At 31.6% G+C, this 24,573-nt stretch overlaps 1 protein-coding gene across 1 annotated transcript; it reads left to right on the top strand.

Annotated features, from left to right (window-relative positions):
• The first annotated feature begins 118 nt into the window (after positions 1 to 118).
• Positions 119 to 24,326, top strand: LOC140452353 (cysteine-rich hydrophobic domain-containing protein 2). The gene is made up of 4 exons (XM_072546557.1): positions 119 to 256; positions 384 to 500; positions 6,262 to 6,472; positions 19,598 to 24,326. The coding sequence occupies exons 2-4, from the start codon at positions 388 to 390 to the stop codon at positions 19,763 to 19,765; spliced, it is 492 nt and encodes a 163-aa protein (XP_072402658.1). The 5' UTR covers positions 119 to 256; positions 384 to 387; the 3' UTR covers positions 19,766 to 24,326.
• Positions 24,327 to 24,573: the final 247 nt, after the last annotated feature.

The raw sequence follows: 24,573 nt of genomic DNA, 5'->3' as shown, positions 1-24,573 counted from the left end.
ATTGATTTCACTCGGCAGGAATAGCTGAAAACCGTATGTGTTCAGACCAATGTTCTTCTACTTCGTTCGAACAACCTTTGTTCTTTTTATTGCCATCTCCCTTTTTGTCACTGTCAGTGTCATTCAGTTTTCACTTAGACATTGTTTCTTGTGTTTTATTTGTTGTGCTCAGAGTGATACCAGTTATATGTTCCCTAAAATGATGGAATTTGTAAGAAAGTAAACAAAGCACTAATTAGAAAACAATTAATTTTAGGTAATATTTGCTGTATTAAAAACTATACCATTCCAAGACTTAAATTTAATAAGCAAGATGAGTACAAAATAATATGCTTTCTAAAAAATGAAATGAAATAAAATAAAAAATTTTTATGATGTTTCAGACACATGGAAGGATTTGATGCAATATATTATGAGGAAGAGTTAGAGAACAATGATGAAAATGCCCCATCATTGGTTCCTGATCCTGTTGTTATACGAGGTGCAGGCAATATGACTGTGTAAGTAATATTTTTAATTACTTGTTAAACATTCCAAACTGTTTAGTTGTTACTATTTTCCAAAGTGTTTCTATGATTATTGGGTGTTTTTTATTAATTTTGGTTAGGCATCACTAATTCATCTAATGAATAAAGTATTTTAATTAAGAAAATATTTTTCTAGGTTCCCTAAAACAGGGAATGAGATATGTTTGTAAACTAGCATTTAAATTAATAATCAGAGCTATTCAGTACTTTTTATAAGGCTCCAATAGTTTTGACATCAAGTGTATTCTGCATTTGTAGCAAAATTAAAACATTTCATTTAAAATTTAATTGCAACTGAGAAAAACCTGAACTAATCCATCACTTTCTCTCTTGTCATCTAGTTCTCACCCAGACAGCATCTAGTATTATTTTTGTTAATGTTGTATAAAGTGTTGTGATAAGGCAACAATTGGTAAATTTGTGCATATGTTTTTAAATATAAAATTATATTATAAAATTAAAAAGAAATATTTAATACTAATAGTGCAAAGTTAAAAAACATTAAAGATAAAGTAGAACATTTAGTATTTAGTAGAACATTTAGATTGCAAGACATTTAGTAAATAATTTTACTCCATATGAGATTCTAAAAAATCATACTCCATTGGACATACCCTTGCAAGAGTATATGAAGATTCAGCTAGACCTAAATAGTAATATTAGAAAATAATACCAAATTAATAAAGATTAATTAAAAATAAAAACAGATGATATCCTAAAAATATGGAAAGATTACTTGTAAATAAATTCTGTGAAAAAATACTAAACATACCAAGCACAATAACTGAAGAAAGAAGAGATAAAGAGACAAGTGGCTGGGAGAAGACAAAAAAGAATAGCTGGTGGAACTATATCAGGTATGGTGAATGACAATAGAAAAGCAGTGGTAGTATTTTCTTGAAATAGAAAAAACTTTCTTTGGAATTTTTGAAACAGTTATCATCAGTGCCAAGTGTAGACCATTTACTCTATTTGGGTGACTTTAATGTTTATCTGTTAAATACCAATGCTTACTCCACATAGTTCATATCTATTAGATGGCCTTGGACTAAAGCAGATGATAAATCAAGCAACTAGAATCACCCAGTTCACATCAACTTTACTTTAATATATATAATCACATCTACTGAAGATAAAATTTTGCCTATTGAAGTAAAACATATCCCAGAAATAAGTCATCATGAAATGGTTGTTTTAAAATTCGGTTGTGATGTCAAAATTAATACAAATAAATTTATTACTACTAGGAATTTCACAGTCAGTTTAAACCAGATCTGGAATTTATACCATGGAGAATAATATATGAATTGCCAGATATAGATAGTAAAGTTGATTTTCTCTCTAATAATATCATTACTTTACTTGACATTCATGTTCTATATTAGACTTTCAGAATTTCAAAGAAATATGCTCTATGGCTAACTGGTACCATCAGATAATTAATGTTAGATAGGGTTAAACCCCCTACTGTTTATAAGATCACTAAAAATATAAATCAATGGAATACCTACAAAGTATTACGTAACCTAGTAACAGCCATGACCGAGAGAGAAAAAATCATATTTTAACAACATACATATTCAATCTACTAAAGACATGTGGAATAACTTATAATATTTGGTAAATGATTGAAAAATCAAAAATAACTTCGAAATAAGTTGTACCAAACATGAAATCAGATGTTTATTTATTAATGGGATAGCTCCAATAACAGTAAAATACAATAATATAGAAATAATAAAATTATGAAAGTACAAGGGACTGCTTAAATTGACTCCACTGGTGGTAAATAGATCTACATCTGAGTTATTCAACAATCTCATATATATGTGTAACATATTGTTACCGTATGATATTCGATGAAGAGGGATATTAAAAGTAGAGAAGAGACATGCTTAAGGGGATGCTTATCACTGAAATCAGTTGTAACAATAGTGTTAATCTTTCAGATAAAACTGATATAACAACACTCATTAACATTTAAATGAAGACCATTTCTACTACTCCCATTATATAAACCATCAAAATCAGCTTGTAAATATAACTGATCTCTAAAATCTTCTACAACTCTCCAGAACTTCAAGTCATCAGCAAATATTATACATTGACAGCTTAAAAAACAACTCATAATATCATTAATAAGTATGTTAAAAAAAAATGATGTGTGTCCTCCCTGCAGAACACCTGAGGTGACCATTATTGACTCTGAAATATTATCAGCAACCTTCTTAATTCTTTGACTATGACCTAAAACGAATTTTTGATCCATTTGACAAACTGAAATCATGAAATCCCACAGACAACAATTTTGCAGGAAGAATCCGATGATCAACACGATCAAATGCTTTATGGAAATCAGTATATATAGCATGCACTTGTTTTTCGACCTTCAATTTGCTTAATAAGCTCAGACTGATAACAAACTAAATTAGTAGCTGTAGATTTTTTGCACAAAAACCATGCTGAGACTCTGAGATAAGTCCACTGCTCAACCAAGATATCTGTTTAGCTATCAAACTATCAAATAATTTAGGTATTGCATACTGAATGCATATACTTTGATAATTTTCAATGTTTTCTTTCTGACCACATTTGAATATAGGTAAGTACCACAAAACTCTCCTCCCATACATCAAGAAATTAAGATGACTGTAATGAGTTATTGATTAAAGTATGTAATGGCATGGTAACAGTACAAACACACTTTTTTAAAAGAAAATTGGGAACACCATCAGGTCCAGGGGTAATCTTATTAGGAAGAGAACTTATACAATCAAAAATATCAATGAGAGTGATTTCTGAGACATTATAATCTGTGCCAACATTGTTATTGATATGGATATTGGGAATCTGAAGGTTATTAACCGCAGGGGTATAGACAGTTTGAAAGAAGTTCTTGAATAAATTAGCAATTTCTTACCCATTAATAGCAGACTGATCCCTGTAAAACAGCATTTGGTAAACTGTAACTAGAATGCTTGTCATTAACATATTTCCAAAATGATTTAGGATTGTCTTTCAACTGAGCATTGATACCTGTAACATATTGATTAAAGCATACACCAGACAAACATTTGCATTTTGACCTAAGAAGAGAAAATTGACTATAATTGGCATCGTTACAATATTTCATGTACAATGAATGAGCATACCTTTTCTCACATGTCAAAATTCTAAGTTCATGGGGAAACCATTTAGGAAAAGTTAATGTGTATCTCTTCAAAGGTATAAAGTAGAAAACTTTTAGTGAAAGAATTTCATAGAACATATTAGTTGAAACATTAATATCATTGTGAGCCAAGCAATTCTGAAAATTAATAGAGCTCAAAAATTTATTAAGTTAAGTGTAATTGCCATTTTTAAAATCATAAAACAATTCCTCATAAGCTAGACTTGGCAAATTAAATATGTTTGAGATTTTTCAACAATATTCATATGCAATATGATCTAGATTTAAGTTCAGTAAAAGATCTCTCACTTTTACAACGTTCAGTTACCATATTGCTAGAAAAAACCATATCCAAAAATACATTTCTCTAATTTGATATAGAATTATAATTAGAAGAATTAGATTTATAGAATTAAAATTGTATTAGAATTATATTGATGTACACAATATTCTATGAAAATAACTTTAATAAGTATTCCCTCAGTTCCTTTCTTACCTTTAAACCAGTCTCTGAAATTTATTTTTTACATATAATTAATAATATATAAAGTAGAACTATTGGCAATGTTGATATTAACACTACAACTGTGTATTCCATTTCTTCTACCTTCCATCACAAATGTCATTAGTTTTTGCTTAAAAAATTCAATTCTTCCCACTAAATAGAAACAGGCACATGTTATTCATTTACGGAAGAATAAAATTACAGAAAGCATGAATGATTTGAGAGCAGCAAGTGTAATGTCTACATTATCTAAAATTTTGGAAAAGGTAATCAATATTCTGTTACAAATGCATTTAAAAAATAACAACATACTTCCTATGATGCAGTCCAGTTGTAGGTCCAGCTGTCTTTCTGCTTTAATAAATATTACAGATGATATTTTTAGAGCCTATGACCAAAATAAAATATCAATTCTAATTCTTCTAGACTGCTCAACGCTCTTGATACAATTAACCATAATGAGTTATTCGCTATTTTAAAATATATTGGTCTAGAAGCGGGAGCAGCTGATCTAATGAAATTCCATCTTTCTAAAAGAGGTCAAGCAGTAAAACTTAATCAAAATATTTCTTCATTTCTAGATCTTAATACTGGTGTGAGACAAGGATCTATATTTTTTCCAATTTTATTCTCTATATAATACACATCCCATTTTCCTCTCTGTGTTTTCACAGCATTAGTATACAGACGATACCCAACTCTATATATCATTTTATCCAGTATGAGTATGATCAAGAGGTAAATGCAATAAATCATGATCTTCATCTGCAGATTTTTTCTCAAAATCATTGTTTAAAATTGAATACATCCAAAACTCAGGCTATCATATTTGGGAGGTATCTCCTTAGGAAAATGTGATGATTTAATTTTTAGCAAAAAGGTTAAGATCCTAGGCATTTGGTTCAACGAAGATTTAAGGTTTACATATGACGTAAGTATTTGTTTAATAAAATAAAATACATAGATATAACAACCGAATTTTTAAAATTATAAATATTCACTTACTATCGTTCCAAAAAAATTTTTGATTATTAAGAAACTTGTAAAACATTCTTTAACCCTTGATAAAAATTTTTGGCTCGGCGGCTATACCAATAATTGGTTCGCAGTTGACGAAACCAATGTCAGTTTCCTGTATGGCAAATTGCTTGCAGGTACCATCCATACATTTTAGAGCTATAACCTTAATTTCATTTTAATCTCAATCAATATCTTCGATCGCACAAAAATATCTGTAAGATGTTGTCAGCCTTTTACTGCCTTTAATTCTACTAATACAAATGTCCCCCGCTGGAGTTCGTGGCATTCTGCAGCCTCTAGTTCTTGTAGCTCTTCTTCTACCTGTTCATCCCATGGACTGTCATCACCCTCAGCTTAAGATACTTCTGTTTCACTTGCATCAGGTGACGACAATGACTCTTTACATTTTATTGATGTTTTTCCAGGGTTTTCTATTAGGTAACATATTTTTTTTAAATGTTCTGTTCATTTTTGTATTCAATTTCTTGCAATATAAACAATTTGTCCTACAATGTTAGAAATTTGTCTAGTGTTATATCTGTTAAAATGTAATATTTTTATGATCCATTGTAAAATACATGTTTCGGTTTTTAAATACAGTGTATCTATCCTATCTTCAGGGAGTTAGCTGGAAGAGCAGTTGTATGCCACTGTTATACAGTGGTATTACAAACTGAATTTCGCCCTACTGTTATAATATATTGTATAAAAAAATTGATTTGTTTCTTAATAATGACATTTATTATTATTATTATAGGCCTTTCAGTGACTTTTCTTAAATGTAATAAAATTGTCACATTTGTATTAATACTGCACATGGTTCTTAAGCAATTAGTTAATTGAACTAATATGTGACAAATCTGCAATTCTGAATTTCACAGATGAAAAGTTAAAAAACTTAAATAGCAATAAACAAATTTACTGTGAACACCGCAGCAGTAATATTTTGACTTATATGACAGTAATGTTTTCCAATAAATTTGATATTCAGTCTTTTTTGAAATATGTTTTTCATTGTAATGTTTAGTTTTTTTTTGCAGTTTTGGCTTAAGCAATAGGTTTAGTACTGAGTTTCCTAGTGGCTTAGTGTCAAGAGTGGCACCTGAAGAATACAAGGAAACAGTTATGAGGATTAATGGTATTCTTAAAAAGACACTTCCTGTAAATGTAAAATGGTTATTTTGTGGCTGTCTTTGCTGTTGTTGCACACTTGGTTGTTCCCTGTGGCCTGTTATTTGTTTGAGTAAAAGGGTAAGTAAATCTTAATATGTATACATATTGGAAGGACCATTTTTCCCATCACACGTAAAATTTCCATCTTTCCATCGTCATCTCCATGACCTTGTTGGATAGTTTTCCACTAGGTCTCTATTCATTACATTTTCTTTCTCTATACATATATATATATATATATATATATATATATATATATATATATATATATATATATATATATATATATATATATATATATAAACTAAGGTACACTCAAAGAGTGGTGGGTTTTTCGGTCAAAGTGGAGAAATAAAAGACAAAGAAGGTGGCTACTTCATCTATTTATTGAAGACGTTTCGCTTTCTGCTCAGAAAGCATCATCAGTTCATCTTACAAAGACATGTAGCAGTCAATGATGTTAAAAAAATATGAAAAAACTTACGAAACTGGACATTCAGAGTTAACGTTGTATAAAATAATTAATTGAAACTAGGTATAGTTTGCAATTTAACAAAATTAGCACAGCAAAAGAACATGTGATAAAAATACATGTATTAAAAAGTTATTATAAAAACTTAAGTAAAAAACATTAAGGTTAATTTTAAAGTGTAAAGAACCAAAAAGATCATACGAATGCACTTCCAACAATTTTATTTAATAAATTAGCTTTTAATTTTAACTTTAGGTAACATTATAAGTTATTAAGAATAATAGTAATAAGATAAAATGAAGTTACCAGTCTTTAGCTTACTGAGACTTGCCGATAAAAAAAGTATATATATATATATATATATATATATATATATATATATATATATGTATATATATATATATATATGTATATATATATATATGTATATATATATATATATATGTATATATATATATATATATATATATATATATATAATTTTAACTTTAGGTAACATTATAAGTTATTAAGAATAATAGTAATAAGATAAAATGAAGTTACCAGTCTTTAGCTTACTGAGACTTGCCGATAAAAAAAGTATATATATATATATATATATATATATATATATATATATATATATATATATGTATATATATATATATATATGTATATATATATATATATATATATATATATATATATATATATATATATATATATATATATATTATTTATTACCAAGTAGTTTTTTTAATTCCAATCTAATTAACCCACATATTACTGAAACTATTTTTTTTAATTGTATCTTTACTTAAAGGAAATATAAGAACTTATTTAACACTCTTATTTAACGACAAAAAAATACTAAAATAATAATTTTTGCATTAGCTGACAAAATATGTCATGTTCTTTTAAAAGGACAGCAGTAAGAAACAGTATATATTAGAACGTAAAACTTTATTAATACAAAAATAATTACAAAGTATGGAAATCCTTAAAACATTGTTTAGGGTGTACTGGTATTTTACATTTTTCTCACAAAAATTGAACCTTTTTCGTGCAAAGTCCGAAACGAGATTGTTTTTCTTGATAAACAAAACTTGGGCCGCGTTTGGTATCTTTTTTGTAGGTTGCAAGCTATTTGCCTTCTAAATTCAAGCTGATCAAGGCTTCCTCCGTCTTTTTGGTCCAATTGCCACGCTTTTTGAATAGCCATGTCAATTCCATGTACTATTAGCGGAAAGTACCATTTTGTCCCTCTATAGAGATCCGGTAAAGACTAATGTTTTGGTCACAGCGGTCTACGCCACCCTTATAAAAATTGTATTGCTTTATCATATTCGGTTACTGTTAGTTACTGAACAAAAGTTAAATGCAATTGTAACGACACTATTGTCATGCCAGCGACAAACCACAATTCCTGTGTTTTTATCTAATATGTAATCGTAAGTTCTCCTTACCTTTTTTTTTCATAGCTGTTGGAGCGAATAGGGGGCAATTTAGTGTGCTATTGTCCCTTATTGTACCTGTACCGAAAATACCACTAGTTTTGAACTCATTTAGTAGATGCAAGGATGAGAAGAAGTTATCAAAAAAAGGTAGAATCTCGTTTTTGGCCATCGTGATTGAAGCACATCTGCATAAGACAAAACAACCGACGAACCAAGACCCAAATTTTTGTATGAGGCTGGTATTTGCAAATACCCATACCAGAGTACCCATCCAAAGCTTATAACCCCGTTTCGTAGGGTGCCTTTTAAAATATGGTACCATAGCTTCATCTAGGCTATGTTCTTGTTCGAAAGGAGCGTGATTAAAAAAAAATTTATTCAATGCATCATATAATGGCCGTATTTTAGCAAACTTGTCTGTTTTGTCCAAACTATTATTTATTATCACATACATGAAGAATTTTCATTATATGGGAAAATCTATCTCTCGATAGAGCTCCAGCGACTTTTTCATTCTGACTATCATCACGATTTTCCCAATACATATATCTTTTTCGTAACACCATGTATATATAAGGTTCTTGAACTCCTAAGTGGAGCATAGAGCTTCAGTGAAAACGCGCCATCGGGTTCTATTTTGCGCTAAGGCCTTCACCTCATTCCAAGACTTTCCTTGGCCTCTTATCTCGTCCATGATGGATCTTCTCCAAGTTTGTACTGGGCGACCTCTTTTTCTTTTCCCTTGGGGATTCCACTCTAGGGCAGTCTTTGCGATACTGGAACTATTTTTTCGGAGTGTGTGACCGATCCAACCCCACTTTCTGGACTTAATTTCATTTTGTACCCTCTTTTGTTCGGTCAGGTGTAGCAGATCTTCGTTTCTAATGGTGTTAGGCCAGAATATACGAACAATTCTTCGTAGACATTTGTTAACAAAGACCTGTAGTTTGTCTGTGAGGGTGTTTGTCACTTTCCAGGTTTCACATCCGTAGAGTAGAACAGACATGACATTTGATCGGAATATTACCAAACAGGGTTGAGCGTGCTGAAAGCTTGTTGGGCTTTTCGTATCCTCATACCAATATCGTCTTCTGTACCTCCGTTTTCTGTTATTACACTTCCAAGATACGTAAAGTTTTCCACATTTTCAATCTGCATATTGTCGATAGTAAATAGCGTGTTGTTCCTTGCATTTATTCTCATGGACTTGGTTTTACTAATATTGATTTTCAAACCTATTTTATTGGCTTCAGTGGAAAGTGTTTCCAATTGGTAAGCCAGATCTTGGAACCTTTGACCTAATAGGCAGATATCGTCCGCGTATTCTAGATCGCTTAGGCGTGTGGTTAACGTCCATTGTATCCCTCTTGTGTCGGAGTCTAGTTTGGAGAGAACATAGTCTATAGCTATGTTAAAAAGAAACGGAGAAAGCACACATCCCTGTCTAACTCCAGTAAGTACGTCGAATTCGTCACTATTGATCCCATTGTGTGTCACGCTGCCTTTCGCATCAGTATATAGTGACTTTATAATAGAAATTATTTTTTGCGGGATGTTTCTTAGCTCTAAAATTTTCCATGGTAACACCACGTAGCAACTCAAAATAAGCACACCCACAAAACACCTAATTTCATTATCTGTAACATCACTAGTCAAGTTTTTTTGTGCCGCGTATGTATTTGTATGTTGTTATCATATTGAATAGGTTTTCGTCAAAAAAATAGCCTGAATAGCTGTAATGGCGTGCGATTTTGTTTAGGTCCGATTTCTGGTCTCCAGTAAACATCTTTAGGATGCTGGTACAGATCACCTATAAGCCATTGTGCAGATCCTAGTTTTTCGAGAATAATCGAAAGTTTTGATTCTTCTTTGCGTAGTGTGGCAAGAGATATGTCGTCGTTGTCGGAATACGACTCTTCTGCACTCTGATCTTGATTATCGAAAATAACCTCTACGTCATTTCTCAGCTGGCTTTCTGGTAAATGGTCTATCGTTGTGACATCCCGTCCCCTGAATCGCAATCTGTTATATTATCATTTGCATTGTCTGGAGGAAAAATAATTATACCATCAGGAGGCGTTGGAATCTCATCTGTCTCAAGTTCTGCAATTAATTCATGCAATTTTAACGGTTTCCTAAAAAAATAACCATTTTGTAGTGCTTATTACTACTGTCCTTTTAAAAGAACAAAACAAAAATGGCCGTACACAAGAAAGTAACAAAAAACTTGAAGCAATATTTCCACTATAATTACACGTAAGTAAAGCAATGACGCCAATGACTAGCAAATCATGTAAAACGCCCACATTTGAGTTATAATTAAAAAAAACTTACCTCCAATTCGCAACATCCATGTTTAATTAAAAAACAAAACAATGTTATGCCGGTAAGTAAACAAACTTTTAAAGCGAGCAACTGATGAAATAGGTATATTGATCGATATGTTTGACAGTAAACCCCACAGGCGCCATCTATCAATGGTAAGTTTAAGTTATAAATTTAAGGGAAATATATCGATTGCCTTTTAAAAGGACAGTAGTAGTATGTGGGTTAATTTACCATTTAAAAGATATTTTATTCCATAAAATTTAAATTTGCAAATATGTTTATTAAATGCTTCAAATATAAATATTAACAACATCAAGTAATATATTTTGTTGTATTTATCATGAACTAAGTCTTCATTGTCCCTTTAGTCAACACATAATTCATTTAAATATGTCCAAATATAATTAAACAGATATTTATTTTTGTTAATGGCTTTTGAATAAACAACATAATTAACAAAATAGTGGTCGCCTTTAAATATAAAATCTAATTTAGTTGCTAGTCAAAAATAACACATTAATAAAAATATTCCTTTTAAATGTTTAAAATTTTAAATCAATAATCATCCGATACAGCTGGCTATGATACTGATCATAAACAATTATAATTGTTTAGCAGAAATAAAATATTATTTGGAAATTAATTTTTTTGTAAGATATTTAAAATTATTAGATAATGATTTTTTATTAATATGACACTTTTATTAAATTCCAGCAGTTCAACTTTGATTCGACTAAGATAATCGAATATAAGCAAAAACACACAGATACACAAACACTACAATTAGTATAAAATAGAAAACTCTGTCGATCTCTAGGAAATGCTGGAAATGATAGAACTGCATTAATTTTTTTAATGTGTGATATGAAGAAAGCGTACATTTCATAGCAGCATGAAATATGTGACTGCTTATCCTGTCTTCTTTTTCTTTTTATGTAGGGGAGATCCTTGTACTTTGGAACGGTTTTTAAATAAAAGCAGGTTTCAGTAGTTTTTAAATTTCTCTTGACTCTTCTGTAACTGGTGGTCTATCCGTAACATACGAACTGAGAAATTCGTGCTCCTCGAAAATGTTTCTGTTGAATGGAAAAATTCCAGAAACGGTAAAACCAGACTGGATATTTTTCTGTATAAATGCCTGTGGATATGCATTCCCAACCCACTCAGCACTATCATAGATTGTCATCGTTTTTGCAGGATTTGCAATTAGCCAGTCGGAACAAGCTGTATTATAATATTTCTTTACCGGCCGGAAAACCGACCTATCTAACGGTTGTAGCTTGTGGCTGGTATGGGGTGGAAATGTAAGCATGACGACTCCTGATGATTTTGCTAAATTTAAAGCTTCCACTGAGATGTGGCTCTCATGATTTTCGACAAGTGATTTGCTGTCAGTACTTGAATTTGTATGTTTTATATAGTGGTTTAAATAGTCAACAAAAATCGTAGAGTTAGGCCATCCACTAGGATTCACGTCCTAACACTACCTATTGGAGACACTTTCAACATGTGTTCCTTAAAAATCACACGCGGAAATACGAATAAAGGAAGTACACAATTACCAATAGGATTGATACAACAAATTAGAGTCACATTGACACCTCTTTCAACATTTGTTTTATTAAATGCTGTCGGTCTGGCTAGACTTGTTGCTTGTGGTTTACGTAATGATGCAGACGGATGTCTTCGCAGATAGAACCTGTAAAAAAAATTGTTTACTCTTATGACCTAAAAAATGCAAAACTTTTTTTACCTGTACCATTCCTTTCCTGCTTTTTGGTTTGTATTCCATGAAGAGGGACAATCAATATTATTTACACGTGAATAATGATATGCTAACTTTGTTAATTCGATAGTTGAGAGGCCGTAATGCATCTTGGCACAAATGGTAACATTGAAATTGCACGGTCAACTTTTAATAGAATGAGAAAACTTTTTTGTAATCGCGATATCAATATATCGCTCCGAATTAGAATGCTTCGATGTTATATTTTCTCTACCCTTTTGTATGGGTTGAAGATTGGACACTTAAAAAATCAAACATTAAAAACCTAGAAGCATTCGAAATGTAGTGTTACCGACGTATTTTGAAAATATCATGGATGTATCCCAAAACAAACGAACAAGTTCTCGAACAACTAGGAAAACAAATCGAAGTTTTAAATTCCATAAAAATCAGGAAACTGGAATACTTGGGGCACATCATGAGAGGTGAAAAATACGAACTACTAAGGAATAGAATGCAGGGTAAAATCAAAGGCAGAAGAAGCGTAGGAAGACGTAAAATCTCGTGGCTACACAATCTCCGTGAATGGTTTGGATGCAGTTCAATTGAACTATTCAGGCGCGTAACCAACAAAATTATAATTTCCAGAATGATTTCCAATCTCCAATAGGAGCGGAACTTGAAGAAGAAGAAGAAACTTCTAAAAATAGTCAATAATGACTGAAAAATTAATCGAGAAACTGATCTACGTTACTTATAAGATTTTTTATGAATACTATTAATTTATTTTTTGAAGTACGGGCCATTACTTTGTTTACATATTTGTATACTAACCTATAAAACGTTATTCCCGAAGATTTTTTATCAACATTGCTTGTGCTACTGCAACTACGTTAAGAATAAGAAACCATTATTATACACTATCACAATATAATATTACAGTTACTATAAAAGTATTAAAACTAAAAAATATTCTAAAAACAACAAACGTAAACAATCATACACGATCTGACACAACAATCATTACAATATGGCAGAACTGAGGTCGTTTTTAAACACGTGATGACCTCTCTATAGATTCTACCTCGATGTTGTTTTCTCAGGTTTCATAAAAACTAGATTGGGGTTCTCATTTAAAAAAGCTTTTGTTTTTTAAAATTTTTCTGTGCAATGTTTTATTTTCAAAGGGGTATTTGTTTTTGTTTTTAAAATTTGTTAAAATGTTACAAAATTTAGTCCTAATGTCATCCTGTACATTGGTACTTAAGTTAGAAATGGAACTCTCAATTGAACAAATAATTTCTGATGTTGGAATATCATTTTTATTACGGATGGGAATGTGCAAAATTATCTCCTAAACTTTAAACATCTTGCACGTCACTGGGAATAGCTTCAGAACAATATTTTCGATCGTTATTTTCGATCGTTTTGATTATTCCTAGAGGTGTAGCCTTGCTATTCTTATGCTAATATTCTTATGCTTATAGTGTTATAATTTCATTCAGTTTATTTGTTATCACTTTGGTTGTTAATTTTAGCGTTGTGTTTAATAGGTTGATTCCTTTAAAAATTGTTTGGGTGCTACATTATGGGCAACGGCAGGAGACAGAATCATTCTGTTCAATTTACTTTTGTTATTTAATATCTCAATTTTATCAAAGTACCAGCCTTTTATTTTCTCATCCAATAGATTGACTACTTAATTTCGAAGTATTTTAAAATCATGAAATTTTTCCACAATAAGTGTCCTATCAGTACCAACATTGCTATTTGAACAATTCATAAATATTTTATAAGCTTTATCACGCTCTTTATTTATTTTAGAAACTTGATTGTCATTCCATGGTACTTTACCTACAAAATTACAGTTACATTCTAATTGTATGAAATCAGCTCAAGCTTTATTTGATTAAAATTCATTTCACTAACATTCCTATATTTTTGCAAATAAAGGTTTAACAGGATTTTAAGTATGTAGTCAATTAATGTTGCACCATCATTTGTACTTCTTGTAGGCTTACTAATTACGTTTTTAGACCCTTTTTGTAAAAATATAGATTTTATTTTTGTAGAATAGAAGCTATTATTTAAAAATCAAAATTTATTTAAAATATTGAAAAATGCTGAAAAAATGAAGTTTTAGAACTTGGCGAGGACGGCATATCGAACCTATCAATGATACTAGATTTCTTGGGAGAATCAGTCCCTTTTGATTATATTATCTTCTTAACGATTGCTCTACATTTTTTTCTGTCTCTAGTTCTCTTAATCCTGCGTTTTGTAAGTTTTCTTAAACTGCTTGTAACCACTTTGATCCTGGTCTTCCCCTTTTTCTTCTTCTTCCTGGATTCCATTCTATCATCGCTTATGTCACTACTTCATCTCCTGCTCGCCAGATGTGACCTAGTCATCTAGTTCTACTTTGCTTCTATATTCATATTTATCTGTTTTGATTGTTACCAGTATAGTTCTCATGATCTATCTTTCTTTCCACTACTCGTAGGTCTTCTTCATCTTTTTTAGTCATTGTTTCTGCTGCGTATAATATTGGGCCAATTATTGTGTTATATATATATTCATCTTAGTTTTCTTAGTCAGTCTTTTGTGTTTCTTAAGGTAATGATAACTAATTAAAGAAAACAAATGTTGTGAAACAGCCGATTTTCATTCAATGATAACTTGGCTACCAACTCTTGCGAGAACTCTCAATTTGTAAATACGAACTTCGTATGGGAAATGTCGGTAAAGTTAGCATATTTATTTTATAAAGCCGAATTCATATCAAGACCATAATTTATTGCTAATTTATTACGGAAAGAAAAAAATTGTTGCTGTAGCCGTTTCCGAGAAACAATGGGTATGCGAACTTTACGGTAAAGCTAGCGTGGCCATAGCTATAACTCGGCAAGGAAAAGGGCTACACTGCCCATTTTGGCGCTATATTTTATTGCTAATTAATTGCTGTTGATTGGTATATTGATCAACCCCTAAAAACTACTCCATCATCTCCTAGCACAAAACTCACCCCCGGAAAAATCAATATATCGGTCAAAAACGACACAACTAGAACAGTGCATCGCATGGAATTAATTGCTAATTTATTGCTGAAGCTTTATGTCAAGAAACAATTTATTGCTGTAACCGTTTCCGAGAAACAATGGTTATTCTAACTTAACGGTAAAGCTAGCGTAGGCATAGGAAAAGGGCTACAGGGTCCATCTTGGCAGCATATTTTATTGCTAATTAATTGCTGGTGATTGGTACATTCACCAATCCCCAAAAGCTACCCCATCATCCTCTAGCGCAAAACTCACCCCCGGATAATTCGAGATATCGCCAAAAACGATGAAACTAAAATAGTGGAATTACCAGTAAATTAGCAATTAATTCCTAGCGGTTGACTGTTCTGGTTTCAAAGTTTTTATCTGATATATCGGATTTTTTCGGAGTGAGTTTTTCAAGTTATTACTCAATAGATGACTCAATGAATAATCGAGAAATAACTGATTTTTTTACTTCCAAACCAAAAGAGACGAAGGAGTGGAAGCTCACCACAATTAAACAACATGGAAATGGATAGTGTCAGTATAAAGAAGGATGAAATAAAATCAATTATTGAAGAGCTGCTCTACAAAACATTAAAAATTGGAAAATGTATTGATTAAGGATGATGTAAACGAACTTAGTACATCCAGTAATTGAAAGCAGAAAACCATCAGTTAACATTGAAAGGTAAAATTTTAGAAGCTAACGTATCTGGGATATCTGACGAGTTAGAAAAGGAGGGTCACGGTTGGAGGAAAAATGCTTGAGGATCAAGAGGGCAAATGAGAAATAACCTAATCTTTAAAGGTGTTCGTCATTCAGGTAGGGAGTGTTACACTCCAGTAATTTAAGATTTCTGGAAAAACTTTTGTAAAAACTTCCAGACCTCCAAAGCCAAATAGACCTTTAATAATTCATGTGCTGTGAAATAGCGATGTTTGTAAAATTTTTGTAGAGACCAAGAAATTAAGAGCCAATGAAATTTACATTGACAGGAACTATACCAAAGAAGTGCGGAAGAAGAGATCCAAACTAAGTGCCATGGGGAAAGGGGATTTTCTAAAGACAAGTTGATTAATAATCATGGGAAAAAGGTAATAGGTAATAGGACTATGTGACGATTTTGATTTGGTTATTTTGAATGCTAGAACAAAGGAGATATGGGGGAAGTAGACATTTTTGGGGCCGCTGGGCAGCCCGGTCATAGATTTTGCATGTGTATCAAGACCAATATTGAATATAGTAATTTAGCAATTTTAATAAGTAATTTTAACAAAACAAGTTTTTAATTTTAAGAACTCTTCAACCCTTTTTACAGTAAAAATCATAAGTTATAATTACAACCATTATGTTGTGAAACTTACAGCTATTTTCAAAGTTTTTTTTACATTGTAGCCAACAAATATGTTTTTGCATACAAAATATAAAATGAGTGTGTGATAAATCAGTTGGTCTTCAGATTTTCAGGATTTCAAATTTTTACATATATATATATATATATATATATATATATATATATATATATATATATATATATATATATATATATATATATATATAACAAGCGAGTCTTCTACAGCTGGCGCCGCTTCTCGCATCCTAATTTCCAGCGTTTTCTGTCGAAGCAATCTTCAGTTGTTAAATCTCTGGCGGTCATTGCATCGTCGACATCGTCTCTCCAGGATCGTCTTGGTCTACCTCGTTTTCTTCTAGTTGGCGGAGTCCATTCTTCTATTTTTTTTGGCCATCTATTTTCAGGCATTCTCTGAAGGTGTCCATACCAGTTAAGTCTTTTGGCTTCGATTGTGTCTTATGTCTAGATCGATTTCCATTTCTCTCCGAATATCTTCGTTTCTCACCCTATCAAGTCTAGTGAGCTGGCAACATCGTCTCCAGTAGTTCATTTCCATGGCCTTAATTTTTGATTTGTTTCTTTGGTTTATTTCCCAGAGTTCGGCGCCGTACAGCCCAATACTTTCTATTATTGTTTTATAGATTCTTCTTTTATTTTCTTTTGTTATTTTTTTATTCCATAATAGTCCGTGTAGCTGTCTGGTGGCTGATCTTGCTTGGCCAATCCTGGAGTGTATTTCTTCGCTACTTCCTGCTTTTGATGTTATTTGGACTCCCAAGTATTTGAAATTGTCTGTTGGTTTTATAGTTCCCATTTCGATTTGTAGGCTTTCTGGTTTTTCTCCTACAACTAAGTACTCAGTTTTTTGTATATTAATTGTGAGGCCCCATTTGGTATACTCATCTTCCAGTTTTCTAAGCATGTAGCCTACATCACTCTCGTCTTCAGCTAGAATGGCTTGGTCGTCAGCGAAGTGTATCGTGTACAATCTATCATCTCCGATTGGGATGCCCATATTGCAGCACTTTCTTCTCCACACTGAGAGTGCCTCATTTAGATATATTTTGAAGAGTGTAGGTGCTATGCAGCAGCCTTGCTTTAGGCCCTTACTAATAGGAATTTCTCTAGTTAATCTATTTCCAGTTTTAATGTTTGCCGTCATATTTTTGTAGATTTGTTGTACTGCTTGTATATTTTTTTTGCTTATTCCTTGTTTTTCCATTGCTACCCAAAGCATTGAAAGTGGTACACTATCGTATGCCTTTGTCAGATCTATAAAGACTATATGAGTTGAAAGGTTGTGGGCTAATCTTTTCTCGATAACTTGCTTTAGAGAGAATATACTGTCCATACAGGATCTGCCTGCACGAAAGCCATTCTGTTCTTCAACATCTGTCATCTCTTTTTCAATTTTGTTTTTTATTATTTTTCCATACAGTCTTGAGAGTGAATTTATGACACTTAGCCCCCTGTAGTTTGAGCAATTCTTTCTATCTCCTTTTTTGTAGATGTTGTTAATATGTGCTTTTGTCCACTCCGGTGGTAAGTCGTGTCCATTATAGAATAAGGTGAAGACATACGCCAGTAATTCCCGTAATACTTGTGGGCTATGTTTTAATAATTCATTTGGTATACCTTGTGGTCCGCATGACTTCCGATTTTTTAGAGTTTGTATTGCATTCTCGACTTCCTGTACTGTTATTTCATCGTCTTCACTGAATTCCAGTTCATATGTTGTTGAACTGATGTTCGTGAATTGAGGTCTTGTTTCAGTCAAAAGTTGTGAGTAGTGTTCGATCCAAGATCTTTCTTCTATTAAATCTATTCTACTCGTTTCTTTTCTGTTTGTTCTCAGATTTTTTACCGTTTTCCATGCTTCCCTTGATCTTGTTGACCCTATATATTTGTTGAGTTCTTCGCATTTACTTTCCCAGGAAATATTTTTTGCTTTAGTTACTAAATTTTTTACTTCTCTGTTTGATCTTGCATATGTTCGTCTATCATCTGGATCATTTGTTTGTAGCCACTTTTGATATGTTTGTTTCTTGTTGTGTACTGCATTGGCGATGTCATTTGTCCACCACAATGGAGTATTCTTTTTGTTCTTTTGGATTGTGCCGAGCGCTTCGTAAGCTGCTTCATTGATTTTATTGATTATCTCTTTATAAGTATTCTGGGCTGAGGAGTAGATCAGGTTTGCCAATTTTTGGCTGAGTCGCAGCTTATATAAGAATGATGTCGAGTCGTTTTGCAGTGCATCAATATTGTATTTAGGTAGATTCGATTCCAGGGGTTTTGATTGAGCTAGTTGGTTGTCATTTTGATGTAGTAGCCGAGGTCGATACTGTAGGTAACATTTTGATCTTACCATATAGTGGTCAGTTCCGCACTCCGGTCCTCTTAATACTCTTATGTCTTTAACTTGTATGTGTTTTTCTTGTTTTGTGATGACATAATCTATAATTGACTTTGTGTTTCTCGTTGGTTGAACCCAGGTGTACTTATGTATGTTTTTATGTTGGTAGAATCCGTTTAGGATTGTAATCGTAGATAGATGTAAATTTTTACAAAAAACAATAATAAATCATATGAACACCTTACAATTTTCCCAAAAGTACGCCCATCAGACTCTTAAAAACGATTAAAATAAGAAGCAGCTATTATTATATTTCCTCAATATCTGTGGACACATGTAAAAGTCTTAAATGCATAACGTTTTTAGCGACAGACTCTATTAAAATACATATTTTGTTTGAACCTCCCGTGCTGTAAATTTCCTTAAAATTGTTATGTATTACTCTGTCTTGATTGCGAAAAGATTATAATTTTGTTTTTGTTTCAGACTCAGCATTCTCTGAACAAATTACTAGAATGGGAGAATAGCTATTTGTACAATAAGCTAGGACTGCATTGGAGATTAAGTAAACAACATTGTGATTCATCGTCAATGATGGAATATGTAATACTTATAGAGTTTTTACCGAAAATTCCTATTTATAGACCAGACTAACACTGATTTCATTATTATATCTGATCTATCAAGGGCTCAAATCGCTAGGACTCTTCTTTTTTAACTAATGTTTTGTGCCTTTACGGCGTCAGCGGACATGAAGCATCGATCCATTGTGAACTAGCATTCGCCATATAAAAGAATCTCAAGTGGATCAATAGTTTATTATGTTAGAAAAATTGTTTTGAGAATTTGTAACATTTTGATTATTCTTTTGTTGTATATTGTTGTTCGATCAATTTTTTTGAATTTGATTGTTGGTTACATTGTTATACTTTTAATTTTTTTTAACCGATACAGTACACAAGTTTCTTTGTATGGCATTCTGCGATAACTTATACACAATATGTAAACAAACTCGGTTGTAGGCCAAGGAGGAATCTGTTGCCTACAATCGGGGGTGTTTCCAAGCTTTGGTCTAGATTATTGAAATAATAAATAATCTTTTCGATATTCTTCGCAGGTGCGGTGATATTCTAGCTAATTATCTGTGTTGCCAAAGTGTTTTTACACGAAATAAGTATTGTATATGAAATTTATTCAATCTTGTTGATTATTGTTAATTATTGTGTCTTTAATTTTGTTTTTTAATCATAACAGAGTTAACGAATATTAAAATATTTAAGAATAATCGTTGCAGTAGTAGTTTACGGGTTTGAGAAATTTAAATTTAACCAATATTTAGATGTCTAATATTATATTTTGCATCAGATATTCCAGTTCATAAATTTGGCTTTTTAATTCAGTTCAAAACATATGTAAAGTACACTGCTCAACAATTGAAGTGGATATTATAAACATTGTTATGGCACGTGTGACATAGTTGTTAGACACACACTTTATTCATAGACCATGTTTGGCAATGAATAGAAGCAAAAAACATATTTTTCAATCAAATAAGAATATAAAAATTCAAGAAAAGTCATAACAAAATTATTTTATTGCCACATTTATAAGCAATTTAATACATTGTAGGTAGGGCCGCCTCTGGGCCTCCTTTATGCTGTTACTCTGTTTGAGAATTTCATTATTAAATTATCAATAAAATTTTGGTAATATTTCCCAAACTGTATGCAATTGATTAGCTAATTTTTGAAATAACTTTTCTAAAAATTCGTTTTTTATGCAAAAAACATTATATTGTAGATCTTTCAATTACAATTCGAATGAGGCTTTGTAAGATCCGATCGGTCAATTCCTTTTCAAAATATGTTTAATTGTTTATAAACATTCTTAAATGTTTATAAACTTGGCAGGGCCAGAACTAGTTTCTAAAAAAAGATAGAGATCTAATTCTAAACGGATTCTCTTCTTGGTCGATTATATTTTTAAGTAGTAATAAAAACATTTGCGCCAAAACCGCTATTTATAGTCAAAAAACATCAGTAAAGTTGACTGTTTTTTTGAGTAGCCGAATTGGCATTGTGGCGTTCAAACCCGCTGCGATCGGAAAAAATTATATCTTTTTTTTTATCTGAGGTAGCAGCAAATATTTGTGAACCATGGCAATATCTTTTTTGACTGCGATTAAAACTTTAGTGACTATTAAAATTTATTTTTAGATTACTTTTTATCATCTTTATTTTACATATATATTTTTTATACTCAATTGCTTTTAAATAATAATTTTTTATTTAAAAATTTAAATATTGCACTAACTTATTAGTAATAAGATATATATATATATATATATATATATATATATATATATATATACATATATATATATATATAAATATAATGAAATCGAAAGCAAAAAAACTATAAGAAAACAAGTAGGGCAATAATCATTGGGAAGAAGCAAATCGTTGCTCTAACAAAGGAAAACACCAGAATTACAGACAAAAATAAAATAATACAATTCATGATTAAATTCTACAACGAACTATACAAAGACCTTGAAACACTTGAAGAAGCAATCAGTAACTAAGAAGATGTACCAGAAGTCCTTCCAGAAGCAGTAAAATCGACAATTACAAAAATGAAAAGCGATAAAGCAGCTTGAATAGATGGCATATTAGTGGAACTGCTTAAATACGCTGGCAAGAAAACCTGGAAAATCTTAGCAGGCATATTTACGAATTGCCTAAGATCAACATGCATACTAAACCACTGGAATACAGCTAACATAATTCTCATTCATACGGAAGGTAGCAAATAGGATATCAAAAACTACAAACCTATAAGTCTACTACCAATCATATACAAGATATTCACAAACGTCATCAACAACAGATTAACAAATGCATTAGATGCTGCACAGCCAAGAGAGCAAGCTTCAGAAGTGGATTCTGTACCATGGATCATATCCATACGCTTCGAGAACTAATGAGTAGAGCTAAAGAATATGAAAAACCGCTAGCATTAACTTTCATCGATTTCAAAAAGGCTTTCGATTGTATATATCCTAAGGCAGTATAGAAACTTTGACCAATCAAAGCATTGACAAACAGTACATAGAGAATTTAGCAAATATATACAGACAAGCAAAAAGCTAATGTAAAAATTTATGAAAACACTCCAGTATTTCCCACTACCAGAGGCGTCCGACAAGGAGACGGAATGTCGCCAAAGCTCTTCACTGCAACTCTAGAAAATATATTCAGCAAAATGAAATGCCAGAACGAAGGCCTATTCATTGATGGAGAATACCTCAGCCATCTAAGATTTGCGAAGACATCGTTCTAATTGCTAATAATCCTGCAGAACTGCAAGAACTTATAAGCGACCTAAATGCAGCTCTGACCCCAACCCTTTATTTACTTCTTGAGCTACCCTCTTGCCAACGACCCCTCATACGTCACGATCCAACCAGCTGTTCTCCAGCTGAACGACGTTGGAACGGTTGGAAGTGGAGGAGGGGAGCCCAACCTATACTACAATTTAAACAAATTAAGCTAACTCCACTTGATAGGTCTTTTTTAATCTTATTCTTGACTTCAGCTATACGAATCAATAAGTTAAAAATGTGTGTAATGTATATAAAAATATAATCGACCAAAAAGAGAATCCGTTAAGAATATATCTATGTCTTATTTTTTTATTTTGGCCTGCAAAATTTATAAAGATTTTAGGATTTTTATAAACAATTCAACGTATCTCGAAAAGGAATTGATCGATCAGATCTTACAAAGTCTCAATGGATTTGTAATTAAAAGAGCTAAAATGTAATGATTTTTGCATAAGAAAAGAATTTTCACAAAAGGTATTTCCAAAATAAAAATGGCGAGAAATTGACATTTTTGGATATTCAATCGTTCATTTTGCGTAAACTATTGGGTCAAATTTAATTTGGCACAGCTCGAATTAAAGCTTTTTATTTACTTTCATAATATTGTGCTTATTTTACCCTAAAATATTTATTTGATACCAGTGCCATAAAAAATTATAACCAACAATTTTGGGTACGCACCCAAAGGTTACTCCAGGCATTACCCTTCATAACGCTTTGCTGGGTTCAAAAATTCACTAATTAATGCACGATTTTTTCTAAGGCTAAGATCCTGCCTCTAAACAGTGAAACAGTTTAAGTTGTCTTAAAGACATATTACTAAACCAAATTTTATTTTAACTAAACTAAGTTTTATTGGATCGCTAAACTGGCTATTACTATATAGCTAGATACTATATATATTGAATCAGAATATTTTTTAAAACAAAATTACGAAGAAATAAAATATCCACTTAAATTGTTAAGCAGTGTAAATGAAGAAACGCTTATCATTTTGCAACTTAAGTTGAGATTTAAAAAGTCTTGCAACACGTGTCTTTCTCACACTTTTATTGTGCAAATAAAATATTAGGGAAACACAAATATATAAACAATTTTTACACAACATGAAAATATACGTTATTTGGACTTTATTTTCATTACAAAAAGCTGAATATTCATTAATTTCTATAAGTCAAAAAACATAAATTTTTCGACATTTTTAAGTTTCAGAGTAGCATGTAGTTATAATCTACGGCCTTTTTTCAGTGCCCCATTTCTCTCCAATACATGAACTAGATAACGACAATAAATTATATCTCCGTGATTATTTCTCTTTAGAAAAGGTATGGACGCTAGAGAAGCTCTATTCGAAATAAATTTACTCATGCAAAGAGATCTAGATACGAACCAGGATGTTCTACACATGCTTTAATGATTTTGAAAAGGCTTTCGACATGGTCAAACGCTAAAAATTATTAACATTCTAAAACTAAAAAACGTTGACACCCGTTACATCAGAATGATAACAAATTTAAGGAAAGAAAATGTAAGGAGTAAGAATATTCTTAGGGTGTAAAACAGAGGTGTATATTGGCACCGCTGATATTTAACATAAATAGTGAGTCTTCAAAGAGACTAGAAGATTATATCTAAGATGTAAAGATGGTATGATTATAAATATACAAATTAATAACTTTACAGACCCTGGCAGATATATTACAACGACTGAACGAAGACTGTCACGAATATGACATCAGAATGAACAAGGAAGACAAAATTTAAGCAAAAAACATCTGCTCCAATGAAAAGGCATTTCAAGAAGAAAAAAAACCTGCTAACAAAGGCTTTGCTAACAAGAAATGACTACCCATTGCTATTTATAAACAGAAATTCGCAAAGATTGAAGAAAGGGAACAACAAAACACCACAAGCAATTCAGAAACACTCACAAGAAGGGACTTAAGGATGATAACAATACAATATGTACAACATTTGAACCAACCAATACACTTAGATATGTCTTGTCCAAAACCAAACCTAACTACACTCAAAAGAGATCAAAGAACTGCATCTATAAAATACCCTGTGAATACAA

Source organism: Diabrotica undecimpunctata, chromosome 10 (genome assembly GCF_040954645.1).
Source record: "Diabrotica undecimpunctata isolate CICGRU chromosome 10, icDiaUnde3, whole genome shotgun sequence".
Classification (NCBI taxonomy): domain Eukaryota; kingdom Metazoa; phylum Arthropoda; class Insecta; order Coleoptera; family Chrysomelidae; genus Diabrotica; species Diabrotica undecimpunctata.
The sequence above is the reverse complement of the archived record's forward strand: the minus strand, read 5'-3'. Positions and strand labels throughout refer to the sequence as shown.